Raw genomic sequence first — 16,031 nt, forward strand, 5'->3', positions numbered from 1 at the left:
GAAGTCTAGCCTAGAGGTGATAGTTGCACACCATCCAGGTTGGGCAAATACACTTCCTCACTTGGGCCCTTCCTTCCCAGCCATAGAACCTCTGTCTTTAAAGGATTGAGCTTCAGATAACTCTGCTTGAGCCACCTCGTCACTGCTTCCAGGCAGCGGGCTAATGCTTCTGAGGGAGAATCAGGGCAGTCATCCATCTGGAGGAAGAGCTGGATGTCACCTGCATATTGGTGACATCCCAGCCTGAGCTTTCATACCAGTTTGGCAAGAGCGCGCATGAAGATATTAAATAGGACTGGAGAGAGGGCCGCTTCTTGAGGGACTCCGCATATAAGTTGGGGGCAGCTTGAGGATCTCTCTCCTATTGCTATCCTCTGTTCATGGCCCGGAGAAAGGAGATCAGAGTAACAATATGTTGGAGAGATGAAAAATAGAGTTTACCTTGTGTGTTAAATTGAGATCTGGATCCATTTTTATCATTTCCCAGCTACCATATCCATATTCATAGATGCCTATTAGAAGATTGGAGTCATCCTCTTTACCCCAGTCTATATCAAAATGAGCTGCCTTAGTATGACAAGGTATGGTATATCTAGAAAAGTAGAGTGGAAGCTTATTAGCTTTTATATATTACCATTATTTATAAAGATGTTACATAATAGTATTTATGGAATTACAAAATATTGAATGAACTCTCTACAATTCTGGGTAGCAGTGGCAAGAACCAGGAATTTGCTGCAGCACAACTGAAGGGTGGTGGAGGTTTTAGTTCATTGTTATCCCATCTTTCCACCAACGAGCTCAAGGTAGCACACATAGTCTTCTATCCTCCATTTCATGCTAACAAACCTGCAAAGTTAGGTTCAACTGAGAAAGGCTGACAGACCCAAAACCACCCAAATGGTTTCACGACAAACGAAGATTTGAAACTGGCTTCCCTCAAGCCTAGACCAACACTCCTGATTTCTACTTCACTCTGGCTGTATTTGGGTGAAACATTTTCACTTATTTATTATATACTATGTTATTAGAGCCTCTTGTGGCGCAGGGTGGTAAGGCAGCCAACATGCTGTCTGAAGCTCTGACCATGAGGCTGGGGGTTTGATCCCAGCAGCCGGCTCAAGGTCGACTCAGCCTTCCATCCTTCTGAGGTTAGTGAAATGAGTACCCAGCTTACTGGGGGATAAAACAGTAATGACTGGGGAAGGGAATGGCAAACCAACCTGTATTGAGAGTCTGCCAAGAAAACACTGGAGGGCGTCACCCCAAGGGTCAGACATGACTCGGTCCTTGCACAGGGGATACCTTTACCTTTTTACCTATGTTATTAGTGCTCTATCATCACATATCATAAACAACATTTCATCAACTAACCTCTTTCTTTCCTCTGGGTCTGAAGGAATCGATTTATGCAATGGTGCTAGTTCTTCTTCATGTGAGATTACTAGTTTTGCATTTACCTGCACCCCTGATATTCGGAAAGTCGGGCCTTTAACTTTGCCAAGTCTGCCCCCTTAAAACAGGAATACAGGGCACATAAATATTACATTAGTTTTATTATATGCAGTTGCTCCAAAACAACCAAAAATATCAAGGTACAGGATATGTCATCACAATAAGGTGCACTGTAAGAATATGTACCAATTTTCTACCAGACACTAACAAAGTAACAAGCACTGCCAACATGATCTAATTGATCTTAACAATTTGATAAAATGAAATTTGTACTCTGATATATTGTAATCAATATTACTACAAAACATAACCCAATAAAAGTTACCACCAAACTAAGAAAATGTACTTTGATATCAGAGACTTGAAAGTGTTTGGATATTTTAAAGTGTTCCACAGGGCTTGCAAGACAGAGCTATTCTGCCAGACCTATGCTTGAGGACTGCAATTAATGCTAATATCAGCTGGTCTCCCCGCCCATTTACTCCTACATTGCCATCTCTCATCCCCTGAAATAGGAGCTGTTTGGATGTAGCGGGTACCCATTATTTTTAATTATTTTAATTGTAATTTAATTGAAAATGTATATTTTATATCATCTGTATATATGTATTTTAAACTCTGTAAGCCACCCTGAGCCATAATAAAGAATGGTATATAAATGAAATAAATAAAATAAATCTGTGACACAAAATGTATGTTGCTCCATCTCCTTTTTGATCTATGTTTGCCTCTACCGACATCCTAGAGAATTCCAGGAAACTAAGCAAGTAATTCTTTCAGACCTTTAGGGCTAATTCACAAAACATTTTTATCTGCATGAGTAATTTGAACAGTCCCTAATTAAACACTGGAATGGACAACCATTATGGCTCACAGAAACGGCTGGCAAAAATGCAATTTGTACCAGCTATATCTAAGATGCTATGTTTGACTACTCAGAGGCATGCCTAAGGTAGCAACCACATGTTTGGATAGAAAAAAACAAGCTCTTGTAACATTCAATATCTACTGTAGTTCTCTTAATGTTTTAGTGCAAACTATACCTGCTCTTTCTTGTCCAGATGAGCTATCCTTTAAAGCCTTGATGCATCCATTATGTACTAGCTCTCCAAGCCGTCTAAGATCTGTCTCAGATTTATCCACTAGTTCAGCATCTCTAGCTATTGCATCCAACCTTTAACAAAACACACGTATTACAGCTCTAGTCTCCATACATGACAGATGCTTTCAAAATCAAAAACAGAAGACATCAATGCTAGATACCTTTGTAATAACTCTCTTAATGAGAAAATGTGCAGTCAGTGAACATCTATGTTAGGTTCTAGTAGAACTGAACAGCAGCCAACACAGAAGTCAGTGAATGCAGACGGTTTCCAAGAGTCTTTGCTGCCATTTGCCTCTCTTAGTGTTCTGGCCAGGAGCACTTCTTGGCCACTGGTTTTGTTTCCTGATTATTTTTTCTGGCAGAAGTTTCTGTTCCCAACCTCCCTCAAGAAAACAAGTATTACCTTTTGTGCCTGAGCTAATACATAGTCCTTTGCTAGGCTCAGACCATAGATTTGTTTACTGACTTCAACAGATCAGTAAAACCAAACCAAGGGACTACGTAATAATCTCTATTAGGTTCTAGGTAGATATAGGAAATGGAATCGATATAAAAAGAGAAGCATTACAAAAAATTATAAAAATATAATTATACATTGTGGTGACCTGTGAGAAACCAGAAATTTCCCTCACTGGTCCCCTGCTTTCTCTTCTGGCTCTGACACTGCCCTGTAACTTTCCTGCATCCTTTCCCTCCTACTGCTCCCTCCTCCTCCTCCCCTCCTCTTTTTCGTCCCACAGTATACTGCTCCAGCCTTACCTAATACTTGTCCCCTTGTCCTCTTACACTCTTTCCTGCTCAACCTTTTCTCTCAGGCTGCCCTCCTCGCCGCCTACTCCTCCCTCACTGCTCTGCTTATCTACAAGTCCTATACCGACAGACAGCCATCCTCACCACTCCATGTGACCCCCTTCTTTTCCCCATGGTCATCTTGACAGCACAGTCGCCTCAGATTCTGCAGAGGTGCTCAATATTTCTGCTTGTCCCTTACTAGCTATACTGATAAACCAGCATTACTTTTGTTTTAATTACATTATTTCAGTTTAGTGCTTCAATACAGTGAAAAAGTAAAAGTCCTGGCTATCTGGTAGACTTACCTTTCAAGGGGGCCCCCAAATTTCTTGTAACTCTTGATAAACCTAAGGAAAGACAATTGGAGAGGTTAACTGCAAGGTTTTTAAAATAATCAAATCCCATTTAAGACATATCTATAAAATATAAATAGTGCACACATAAAATAAACAGCATACTGTTAAAATTAAAATTACTGCAGGCTTTTCTTTGGACAAAATATCAGAAGTTAACAAACCACATACACTTGGTCATATGAGCTGTCACAGGTTTAGACAGACTTAAGAGTTGTTTTTTATACCACACTTTTCACTACCTGAAGGAGTCTCAAAGCAGCTAACAATTGCCTACCCTTTCTTTTCCCACAACAAGACACCCTGTGAGGTGGGTGAGACTGAGAGAGCTCTAACAGAACTGTTGTGTGAATATAACTCTAATAGGATTGTGCCCAGGGTCACCCAGCTGGCTGCACGTAGATGAGTGAGGAATCTAATCCGGCTCTCCAGATCAGAAGCTCCTGTTCTTAACCACTAAATCTTACTGTCTATGAAATCACATAGTCATTTCAGTAACTGATATTACATGTTGTGAAAATGAGGTTAGAAGAACAGTATATAAATCCCAGAATAATAATGAAAAATCAAGATAAATTCATTTGAATTAGAAGGACAATGAACCAGGATCTATGTTTAACAACATTTATACAACATCATTCTGGCAATTCCCAAACCCGCTCCAAAAATTACTGCCCATCCCCCAAAAAGTTATAGGGACTGCAGAAAACAAACACATACACAAATCAGTTTTCAGAATTGTACTTACATTTAAACAAGCCTGGAAACAACTTATTTCAGCAGCTCTCTTCAGTGTAACATAAACCTATACAAACTAATGTTCAATACACTAAGTTTATCATGAGATCTTCTATTACATGAAAGGAAAATATAATTTAAAGACTTATCTAAAACAAACATCAAATAGACTAAAATATATATTGATAAGAAATAATTCTGAAATGATGTTTGGATAATTATTAAAGGAACAGTCCAATGAAACGTCCTTGACTACTTTCAACATGTAGATCTTTTCCTTTGCTTCTTACCTCCTAATCTCAGCATCACTAAATCCTTTGATATTTTCCCGTGGAATAGTGCGAGGTCTTCCACGTTTTTTAGGACGTTTTCTTTCTGAGATAGAATCACTATCTGATCCAGAATATCTTCTGCTCCTACGCCTCCCTTCACTTCCATTAAAGCTGATCTATATAAATATATATAATTAAAAAAAAGAACACAAAAATTAAATGCCCCAATTTGACATTAAACATTTTTTAGTTTTTTAAAATGCGATTTGACTCAGCTCTAATAGGATACGGACAAAGACCTCGTAAAGTCTTTCTCCTTCAGGGCTCTCCCTGTACCATCGATACCAGGGGTTGAGTGTGTCAGTCTAGGGTGGGAGTCAGTCGAGGATGTGGCCATCTAGTTGATATACCGTTCACCCACTGCACCCCCGGATTCCCTGCTAGGCCTGCTGGAGGCGGCAGCTGCTTAGATGTTGCAGTACCCCAAACTTTAAATTTTGGGGGACTTCAATGACCATGCAGACGTGCTGTCTCCAGGACTTGGCCTGGACCTAGTATCAGCCATAGAGATACTAGGGTTCTTGAAATTTGTTGCTGGTCCCACCCATGAGGCTGGTCACACCCTCGATTTAATCTTTGACCCAGGTAGCTCTGGTGGTGAATAACATCACATCGTTCCTGTCATGACCCCCCTGGTTCATGCCATCCTGTTCCCGACTGCTCTTGCATATTCCCACTTTCTCAGGCTTCCTCCGGCCGAGGCAGCCCAAGGCCATAAAGCAATAAACCTGTCCTCTGAGATGTTTCCTCCCTTCCTTTTCCCAGCGGGCGAGGAGCCCCAACAACGGTATCAATCTCACTGTAAGTGTCCTTGCGGAGACAGCCAAATCTCAACAATGTGCCATCTCCCCGATAAGGCACCTGGCCATCTGGTAGCCTGAGAACAGGACCCCTTTTGTCATTTCTACCCACTCTCCCGCCAAATCCCCTGAGCACCCCTCCTCTATTTGGTGCACCCTATATCTACCCCACCCGTTTCACTTGTACTTTGTTATTATCAAGATCTTTGCTTAGGAAGATCTTGGCATGCTTAGCTAACTGTGGACTTTGCCTAATAAAGCTCTACTTGGGAATTTGCAACCGACTGTTGGATTCTTGATGCGCTTTCACTTGGGACTCCACCGGCTGGGCTCAGCCTGATTCCTGACAGTTCCATGGTCAGAGCACCATGCTCTGAAGGCCTGACTGAGGTCTCCATCGCCTCCCCGTTTGGTTGATGGACCTATTTTAGTCCACCCACAAAAACTCCTGGAATCTGAGAGATTCCAGAATGCTCTGCAGGACCCGATGCCCTCCAGTGTCTCATTGGCAGCCTTGGTGGAGGACTGGCACTCTTGCCTGTCAGCTGCAATTGACAATATTGCTCCTCGGAGCCCTCTTCGTCCTCGCCTCAAACAAGCTTCATAGTACTCTCAGGCGCTTTGGAAGGGGGAAATGAGACAGAGTGTGGAGGAAGACTCGAGATGAGGCAGCAAGGACATCTTATCGCATGCTTATGAAGGCATATGAGATGACTGTAAAAGTGGTGAAGTGTGCTGCAGAAATTGTGTCCACAAGCTCTCACCCAGCACAATCATTTAGGGTAGTTAGATCTCCTACCATCCTTGAAGGACACCAAAATTTTAGAAAATTGGATTAATGCTGTGAGGCATTAGCAAGCTATTTCACGGATACAGTCTTGTTGCTCCACTGTGACCTACATGCCACAATTGATACAGAATGTGAACTGGAAGCTCCATGGCTGTTGCAGACTATCGTGTTTGATGGCTTCAGATGGCTCTCATTAACCGAACTGGACAAATTTCTGGGTTCGCTGAGGGCAACCGCTTGCCCCCTAGTTCCCTGTCCATCTTGGCTGCTCACACTGGGCCACCAACAGATAATTAATCTCTCCCCGACATCAAGTGAATTCCCTGAGGGGCTTAAGGAGGCAGTGGTATGCCCCCTTCTGAAAAAACAAAACAAAACATCGCTGGACCTGTGGGACTCCGCCAACTATCACCTGGTTTCACATCTTGCCTTCCAGGGAAAGGTGGTTGAGCAGGCCGTGGCGAATCAGCTCCTAGCATTTTTGGAGGAAACTTCAGCCCTAGATCCATGCCAGTCTGGATCCATCCTGGCCATGGGGTGGAGACTGCGCTGGTTGCTCTGATGGATGATATCCAGTGCCTGCTGGATTGGAGCAGTTCAGCCATCCTCGTATTTTTAAATCTGTCGGGCTGTTTTTTATGTGGTTGACCACGAGCTGTTGGGGGCCACCACCTCACTGGCTCCGAAATTAGGGAGACTGCACTGAATGGCTCGTCTCCTTTTTCTGGAACTGGACCCAGAGGGTGGCAGTGAGGGAGGAACTATACGACCCCTTTGTGCTCCCTTGTGGAGTACCTCAGGGGGCGATACTCTCCCCTACACTTTTTAACATCTATATGCGCCCTCTGGCCCAGGGTTTTGGGCCGGGTTGTCACCAATATGCAGCTTGATCTCCTGATGGACAGACGGCTGGACTACCCTGCCCCCCAATACATTTGCCAGCTGTTTGGAAGCAGTGCCTGGATTGTTCAGGCAGAGTCATCTAAAACTCAACCCCTCCAAGACAGAGGTCCTGTGGCTGGGTAGAAAGGAGCAGAACCAGGAAGCGTGTCTCCCAAGCCTGGATGGGATGCAATTGACAGCTGCACCTGTCGCCAGGGATTTGGGAGTGATCTTTGATGCCTCCCTGTCAATGGAGGCTCAGATCACGAAAGTAGCCCAAACAGCGTTTTTCCATCTTTGCCAAGCATGGCTACTAGCGCCCTACCTGCCTCAGAACACCTGGCCACTGTGATCCATGCAACGGTCACTTCCAGATTAGACTTCTGTAACTTGCTCTACGCGAGCCTACCCTTGTCTTTGATCTGGATGGACAGGGTTAGGGAACATCTACAGATCTGGCTGGAGCAGTCTCTGGGGTGATGATCGCCATCATCATCTTCTTCTTATGATTATTTTTTTGGATAATTGGAGCTTTATGGGGCTTTAATGCTGTATTTTACTGGTTTTATGTGTGAATCGCCATGAGACGATGTGTCACGTGGGGCAGTATAGAAAGCTGAAAATAAATGTAAAGAATAAAAAAGGTAAAGCTCACCTGTTTTGCACAGTTTCTCATTCTTGGAAGCATATAAATTTCTTCCAGTTCCTTTTGTCTTTCTTCTTCTTCTAATCTTCGTCGGTGGACCTCTGGAATGATTTCTTCCCAGTTCCTTGAATTTTGTTCAGGGTCCAGTTCAATGTCATCTTCATCCATATTGGAGAAATTCGCCACCTTTCAAAACATTTCGTTTTGCCAGAAACAGTTACAAATGCAACAATGTTCATGACAGAGTGATGTGTAATCAAAATCAATTTTTTTCCATTTAATATATATGATGCGCATCTGTGGAAAGAGTCAGCCTATACATAACCAAAAAGAGAGTAGTTTCAACCCGATAGATAGAACAACCACAGTTGATTTTTTTTTTCAAATAAAATACCTTGCGGCTGATCACTGGGCCAAATGAACAGTAATAGAAAAAATAAAATATCTTTCTGAACAGTTTTTACTAAACTTTTTTTTAAGGAGAAAATAGTATTTCCTGTTCTCTAATTGTTCTTAACAAACATTTAAGATGTACTTAAAGGGCTTTGAACATGGTATGCTCCATTTAAATCTGGAACTTATCCCATTCTCAGTATTATTCTATATCCTTTGACCAAATAAGAATGTCAGCAGTATTCCTCTGTAAAACAGCACTTGTAGATGTGACAATGAAAGAGAAAACAAAATCTTGATAAATGTACCTTAGATATTTTGATGCTTTCAATCAGAAAAGGTACAACTGGCATTACACCATCATTATTTTCACATATTTTTTGGGGGGGTTTTATTCTCTTTGTTTCATTCTGCTATCTTTTATGAATGAAAATCTTTAATAAAACTATACTTGAGGAAACAAGAAAGGCAACAGGATGGCATAATATGGGGGGGGAACAGCACCTCTCCCATGAAACTGTCACAATGAATAACTGGTAAAGGCTCAGAATATTCTGCAAATGTAACAAAAACAATCCCTTTTCACTCTACACTGAACTTACAGTGATGTGATTGAAGTATATAGTTGTGAAAATAAACAAAATGCTTCCTTCTGGACAGGACACAGCAGCTAACATACTGATGCCATCAAGAAATCTGATAATCCATTATATAACCTATATAATTGTGCACTTCTAACAAAACACACTACATTCTTCTTGTCTGTGTTAAGAAGCCCTGGCCTAAAGCTTCATAGATAAAGGTTTTCTTACAGGCATATGAGTTCCTGGAGTACTTGCTTTCTGAAGAAGCAAACAACCTCATATTTCTAATGCTGAAACAGGATGGAAGGTATTACATTAGAAATAGTCTTTCTAAAATAAGTCTGACATCTCTTTGCACCTTTAAAACATAGTAAGGAAAAATACAAGTATGAGCTATGAGAAGCTTACACCAACAAATAGGCAGAAGAATAGTTGGGTAGGCAAAGAAAGCAATTTATAAAACTGAAGTGTGTTTATCCATATGCTTTGCAAATTTGTTTTAAGTAGTACCTTAAACTGAGAAAGCAACTCATCTCCCACACTTAATGGGCCACATTCATTTTCCCGGGTTTCCGCCCTCTTCAAAATTTCATCTATGTCCATTTCCTGTAATGAAATAAAAAGAAACAAACATTGTTACAACTGATATGCTATTATGAAAAGACAAGTAAAGCAAATGTACAGATGATAAACTCCGTACCTGTGGCTCCTGTTCTTCACCTTCAGGTTCCTTAAAAAGTTCCTCAGCACCAAACTTTAAAATAGCTGACAATTCTTCTTTGTTAAAAGGAGCAGAACTGAAACGAAGAGGAAAAGTTTTTATGTTCATGCTTAACAGGATTCTGTTAATTCGATAATAATCAACCTAAAGGACTTTGTAGTGCATGTCCAATTCACTGTAACCAGTACTTCCTCTTATACAATATTTAAAAGTTACAGAAGCCTTTGCTAATATTGAATCAAGCAACACAATTTTGTTCTTTAGTCTACCTCTCCTGAGTCTTAAAAATACTCTTGTTTGTCCACTCTTTTTCTATCAACAATACACAGCATCTCTGCATGTTTTTTTTATTTGGTTCTTTTATTTAATTACATACTTCTCTCACTCACATCTCTTGTCAACCCAGTACCTCTTTATCACAAACACTGACTCTTGCTGCCTGATACTTTCATCTGTCTCATGCCAGAGCAGTTTCTCTGATATCAAACAGCTGGTCGGGTGAGTAGATTCACAGACAGCAAGTAATTTTAGCATACATGTGGCAAGCAAAGACGCATTACTCCAGCAAAAGGGGAAGCATGTGTTGCAGAATGTGGGTAGAATCTGCAACCAGGCAGTGAATAGCCTAGGAAAGCTGCTGGTAAGCCAACCCCAACCATCAGAACCCTCCAGAAATATATGCGGAAGGTCCAAGCAACCTGAAGCAACTTCTATCCCGGCAACAATTTCACATATGATGTATGTGGTTACTTAGTTTGCCTATTCTTCTCAAACTTTGGAAAACACTACCTAATAAAAGACTGTGGCTTGCCTATTAAACCCATCCGAAGTGCTGATAATTAGAATGTACAAAAAAAAAAACATTAAAAGAGCCCTGCTGGATCAGACCAACAGTCCATCTAGTTCAGCATCCTGTCTCACATAGCGGCCACCCTGTTACTCTGGAGGGTTAACAATAACATGGAGGCTAAAAGCTTCATCTTCTGTTGCCTCCTGGCTCTGGGATTCAGAAGTTTAGTGCCTCTGAATTTGGAGGTTCCCTTCAGTAATCATAGCTAATAGATTCTTGGAGGATAAGTCTATCAATTACTATTTAATCACCTTTTAAAGCTGTTTATTCCTGTGGCCATCATTGCATCCTCTGGCAGTGAATTCCACATTTTAATCTCTCTGTGTAAAGTCATATTTTCTTTTATCTGTCCTGAAACTATTGCCCATCAACTTCATGAGAATTTCTTTAAGTTCTAGTATTTTGGAAGAGGGAGGAAAATTTCTTTTTGTCAACTGTCTCCACTTCATATAAATAATTTTCTAAACCTCTATCATGTTCCCCCTTAGTCTCCTCTTTTCTAAACTGAAAAGTCCTAGACTCTTCAGTCTTTCCTCATAAGGAAGGTGCTCCAATCCTGTCATCTTGGTTTCCCCGCTGTACTTTTCCCAACTCTATGATGTCTTTTTTGAGATATGGAGACCAGCCTAAATGAGGCTGCGCCACAGACGTATACAGGGGCATTACAATATCAGCAATTTTATTTTCAGTTCCTTTCCAAATAATATAATCCCTAATATAAAGTTTGCCTCTTTTACTGATTCAGGACAGTGGACTGAAACTTTCACAAATGAATAGACAGATAATCTCAAATACTGTACCTAGAAGGAGCAGAACCTGTGTGAAGCACAGTCTTTCCTGTAGTGTCCATTCTCTGTATCACTAGATGATCCAAAACCATTTTCTTCTTGGCTCTTTCCAGGATGTCTTCCTCAACTGATCCCTTAGTGACTAGCCGATAAATGTTAACCTATAATCAAAGAAATAAACAAAAACACATTAGGTAAGATAAATATGTAGTTTTATTAATACTGGGGATGGGGATGAGTTTGTCCATCCATAACTGAATCAAATATGTAACAATCCTCAGCAGCTTTTGAATATTCAAATGAGCATTTTGATCCAACAACAGAAAGATCTTTGCTTTCCGTGCTGGCATAGTGTCAGGAACTACAACCTCCAAGAAAGGGCCACAGGTACATCCAGTTTCACAGAATCATAGTAGCTGTGGCAGCCAGGTTAAACCCAGAGCAAAGAATTCAAGCAAAGCACAAGGCAATGCTTATCTAATGACCCCTTGAGAACTTACTCCACTAAGTGCATTTTGCACCCTAGAACAGGTGCATATATGTGAGAATATCATACAAGAGTATAAGAAGGACAGTCTAATAATTAAACCAAAGAGAAACAGACCTATCCAATGGCAATACAATAAATATATTCATAAAAGAAAGAAAAGCTTCCATTTTTGTAGGTTTCCTTATTTCTTTATTCTGTAGGACTTGTCAAAACTAAATCCAGGTAATATCCGTTTTCAGTGAGATTCTTTCATCAGTGACAAGTCCTTACATATAATAATAATATAATACTGGCCACAGGCTCACATAGGTAAGGAGATACCAGTCTGTATTGACACGGATATTACCTGGATTCCATTTTGACAGAAGTCCTACAGAATAAAGAAATAAGGAAAACTACAAAAAAAGGACACTTTTCTTTCTTTTATGAATATATTTATTGTATTGCCATTGGATAGGTCTGTTTCTCTCTGTTTGGCATATATGTGAGAAGACATATCTGCCTGTGGAGCATGACTTTTCCACTTCTCCATTCAGCTACTCAAAATGCTCCTCAGGAGCAGCATTTCAGGTAAGAAGGTCATGCTCTATAGATGGAAATCCTTCTGGCTACAGAAATGCTGCACTGGTTTCAAGCTCCTGCCTATGAAATTACTAGGACAAGGGAGACAGAATACACTGAAGGGGACATTCTAGAATTCAATGGCTTGGTAAGTACCTGCCATTCTTCTCAGGATTGCTGTTTTGTGTTTTATCTACAGCTGCTCTCTGTCTGCAGAAGCAAGGATATGTTGAAAGTGGAAATGACCAAATCACAAGCCCTGCCAGGCAAGTGAAATATGGTTCAGATACCACATTGGGGAACAATGCTCAGAAGAGTCAAATGCTGCTTTACCAAAGAGTCATATGTGGCTCCAAAGCCACTATCACTGATGTAGAGAAGCTTCCAATTCCTCGTACTGGAAAGCTGAATCTTTCAATTAAACATAACAAGTGAACAAAGAAAATCTTGGATATAAAGTAAGTTAATACAGCTATAAAACTCTAACCAATTGTTTCAATTATATCAATGCGACAGGAAAAGCACTGATTTAATTTTTTTTACAGAAATGAAATATAAAATGGACAATGCTCCTACTATCAATTTGAGAATTTAGCATTTAAAACATCTTTTTATTTCAGAATTTCATTTATACATTTTCTTGCTTTAAATGAACAAAATGAACAAAAATAGTTATTATTAAGAGTTAAATAAACAAGTCTAAAGAGAGAAAGAATCTTGTTCCAATCAGACCTGGACCACACAGGCAAGAAATTACTCCTGCTGTGAAACATCAAACTACTAGTTTAGAAGGCAAAATTAAATCATATATACCTGTTTCTTTTGTCCAATCCTATGAGCTCTAGCCTGTGCTTGCAGATCATTCTGAGGGTTCCAGTCAGAATCAAATATAACTACAGTATCAGCAGATGCCAAATTTATACCTAACCCTCCAGCTCTAGTAGAAAGTAAAAAGCAGAAATCCTGAAATAAAGACAAATGAAAGGATTTAAAATAAATACAGCAGGAGGCAATACAGGTGTTCAATACTAGTATCAATTGCTTAAAGCTGAAGTGCTAGTGCTCTCTTGCAATCTGAAGTTATAGGGTTTTTCTACATGCACAGCTTACTCCCAATTTGCCTTTGAGTCAACATAGCTTTCATTCAAACGCTGTGCATGCACTTCTTCACGTTCCCCCCCCCCCCCCCATTTTTCTTCTAGCAATCACGGAGTATATACTCTGCATACCAATGAGAAAAATCAGATTGTGTTGCGGCACATCAAGTTTAGTATTAATCTCCTGACTGGTCTGTTTCATAATGGGGATGTTTTTTAAAAGACAAAGGAGGCTCTTCAATCTATGCCTACTCTCAGGTAGCCATCTTAGCAGGATATACACAAGATTTAATACAACATTTGACCAGCAATCAAAATATATGCAATTAGAATAGAAATTTAAAAAATAATAATTCTAAAAACATGGTTACAATATTTAAAATAAGACTGGATAATTCAGAATCACAGAATCATAGAGTTGGAAGGGGCCAAAGAGGCCATCTAGTCCAACCCCCTGCTCAATGCAGGATCAGCCCTAAGCATCCAAGAAAAGTGTGTATCCAACCTTTGCTTGAAGACTGCCAGTGAGGGGGAGCTCACCACCTCCTTAGGCAGCCTATTCCACTGCTGAACTACTCTGACTGTGAAAATTTTTTCCCTGATATCTAGCCTATATCGTTGTACTTGAAGTTTAAACCCATTACTGCGTGTCCTCTCATCTGCAGCCAACAGAAACAGCATCCTGCCCTCCTCCAAGTGACAACCTTTCAAATACTTAAAGAGGGCTATCATATCCCCTCTCAACCTCCTTTTCTCCAGGCTGAACATTCCCAAGTCCCTCAACCTATCTTCATAGGGCTTGGTCCCTTGGCCCCAGATCATCTTCGTCGCTCTCCTCTGTACCCTTTCAATTTTATCTACGTCATTCTTGAAGTGAGGCCTCCAGAACTGCACACAGTACTCCAGGTGTGGTCTGACCAGTGCCGTATACAATGGGACTATGACATCTTGTGATTTTGATGTGATGCCCCTGTTGATACAGCCCAAAATGGCATTTGCCTTTTTTACCGCTGCATCACACTGCCTGCTCATGTTTAGTTTACAATCCACAAGTACCCCAAGGTCTCGTTCACACACAGTGTTACCTAGAAGCGTATCCCCCATCCAGTAGGCATTCTGGATAATTAAGATACAAATAATACATGCTCTGATGTTTCTATACTTCCATCCTGACAAATAAATAAATAATAATAAATAAACTGTATGGGAAGTTTTCTATTTACCTTCACAAAGTACAGACAGAAGCATATTGTAATGAAGTAAATACTCTCCTGTGCTCTGAATTAGATAGATTAAATATATAAGGCATTGGGCTCAAATTATTAAGTAGGGGCAATTCAAAGAGAGGAGTTTTAATTAGGGATGTGTGCTTCAGAGTGGTGCAACTGCCTTGGCGATCACCGAAGCTTGAGACAGCGCGTATGTGCCTTTTCCCTAGACAAGCCCGATGTGAAACTCCCACCCAAACATTAACAGATAGATAATTGGAATGATAATGGAGCTTGTACACCAAGAGTGAAAGAGGGCAGGAGGTACAGACTAGGAGGGATGGTCTTAATGTGAGCGGTAGAAGAATGGAGGAGTGTCTTCCCAGGGGAGAAATAAGGTGGGAAGAAAAACTCAGATGAAACCTTTTGCTTTTGAATTACTTTGGCTTGGGAGCAAAGAGAGGGGAAAAACCACAGCAAAAACACTCTCAAAACCCGCAGAGAAACAGTGAACAAACCTCTCCCTCCCACAGAAAAATTTCCCTGATGCACTTACAGGTGAAAAGCAAAACAAAACCCCCCAATGGCAGGAATGCATGATGAAACTGAAGAAAAATACCAGTGCATAAAAGTCCACAGATATAACCATGAAGGCTTATGTTATAGTTACAGGTAATTACAGATAATTATAGGCAAGAAGATAATAGATTTAATTCCCTGAATAGAAAAAATAATACATTCCTTAAAAACAAACAAACATAATACCTCAGAACCTTCTGCATTAAAATGATCCAGTGCTTGCTTCCTCAGTTCTCCTTTTATTGACCCATCTAGTCTCTGTGTAAAGAAAAAGTGTTAGACTCAGACTCTTCAAATACTGACACAACATTTGCCTTTAGCAGAAATAAATGTATGAGCAGTCCCACAAAAATAAAGCTCTTACTTGAAAAGGAAACTGACGGTATTTCAAATATTCAGCTAGGATGTCCAGCATCCGCACCATCTGAGAGAATATAAGCACTCTGTTGCCACGCTCCCTTAAGCGAACCAGTAGTTTGTCCAGAAGAATTAGCTTCCCACTACTACGGATTAAATTCTTCAAAAAAGAAAGACAGACTTCAGAAAAATAATAACGGTATGCCACAACAGTAAGGCATATTGTTAATGAGTATTAAAGGAATTAGCAGCAGTTAATGGTCTGAAACCATAAATCAAGCATTTGTTTACTGTATTTAACTAACAACAACGCATTCCTTGACGTGGTGAAGGGGTGGACAGGCCTATTGCAGAGGCACGACGATGGGTCTGTATTTACTTCAATACACAATTAAAGATCACATGCCTAAGGCTAACTTATTTTTTTATGGAAAATAGTGACTTCTGTATGTTACAGTTTTGCAATTCAAATAATTAACTTAACAGGAACTGTGCAGGCAAGCAGACAAC

At 40.4% G+C, this 16,031-nt stretch overlaps 1 protein-coding gene across 4 annotated transcripts in view; it reads right to left on the minus strand.

Annotated features, from left to right (window-relative positions):
- The window catches only part of CHD1 (chromodomain helicase DNA binding protein 1), a 71,281-nt gene that overhangs the window by 13,069 nt on the left and 42,181 nt on the right, over nucleotides 1–16,031 (minus strand). For all 4 annotated transcript variants that reach the window (XM_077347691.1, XM_077347690.1, XM_077347692.1 and 1 more), the window contains exons 17-28: nucleotides 15,529–15,681; nucleotides 15,351–15,422; nucleotides 13,094–13,243; nucleotides 11,242–11,390; nucleotides 9,571–9,667; nucleotides 9,381–9,476; nucleotides 7,903–8,079; nucleotides 4,734–4,891; nucleotides 3,658–3,699; nucleotides 2,499–2,629; nucleotides 1,375–1,513; nucleotides 442–592 (exon numbers count right to left, since the gene is read on the minus strand). In XM_077347691.1, the coding sequence (XP_077203806.1) occupies nucleotides 442–592; nucleotides 1,375–1,513; nucleotides 2,499–2,629; nucleotides 3,658–3,699; nucleotides 4,734–4,891; nucleotides 7,903–8,079; nucleotides 9,381–9,476; nucleotides 9,571–9,667; nucleotides 11,242–11,390; nucleotides 13,094–13,243; nucleotides 15,351–15,422; nucleotides 15,529–15,681 (1,515 nt within the window). The remainder of the gene's footprint in view (nucleotides 1–441; nucleotides 593–1,374; nucleotides 1,514–2,498; nucleotides 2,630–3,657; nucleotides 3,700–4,733; nucleotides 4,892–7,902; nucleotides 8,080–9,380; nucleotides 9,477–9,570; nucleotides 9,668–11,241; nucleotides 11,391–13,093; nucleotides 13,244–15,350; nucleotides 15,423–15,528; nucleotides 15,682–16,031) is intronic.

This window comes from Paroedura picta, chromosome 7 (genome assembly GCF_049243985.1).
Source record: "Paroedura picta isolate Pp20150507F chromosome 7, Ppicta_v3.0, whole genome shotgun sequence".
NCBI classification, from domain to species: Eukaryota; Metazoa; Chordata; class Lepidosauria; order Squamata; family Gekkonidae; genus Paroedura; species Paroedura picta.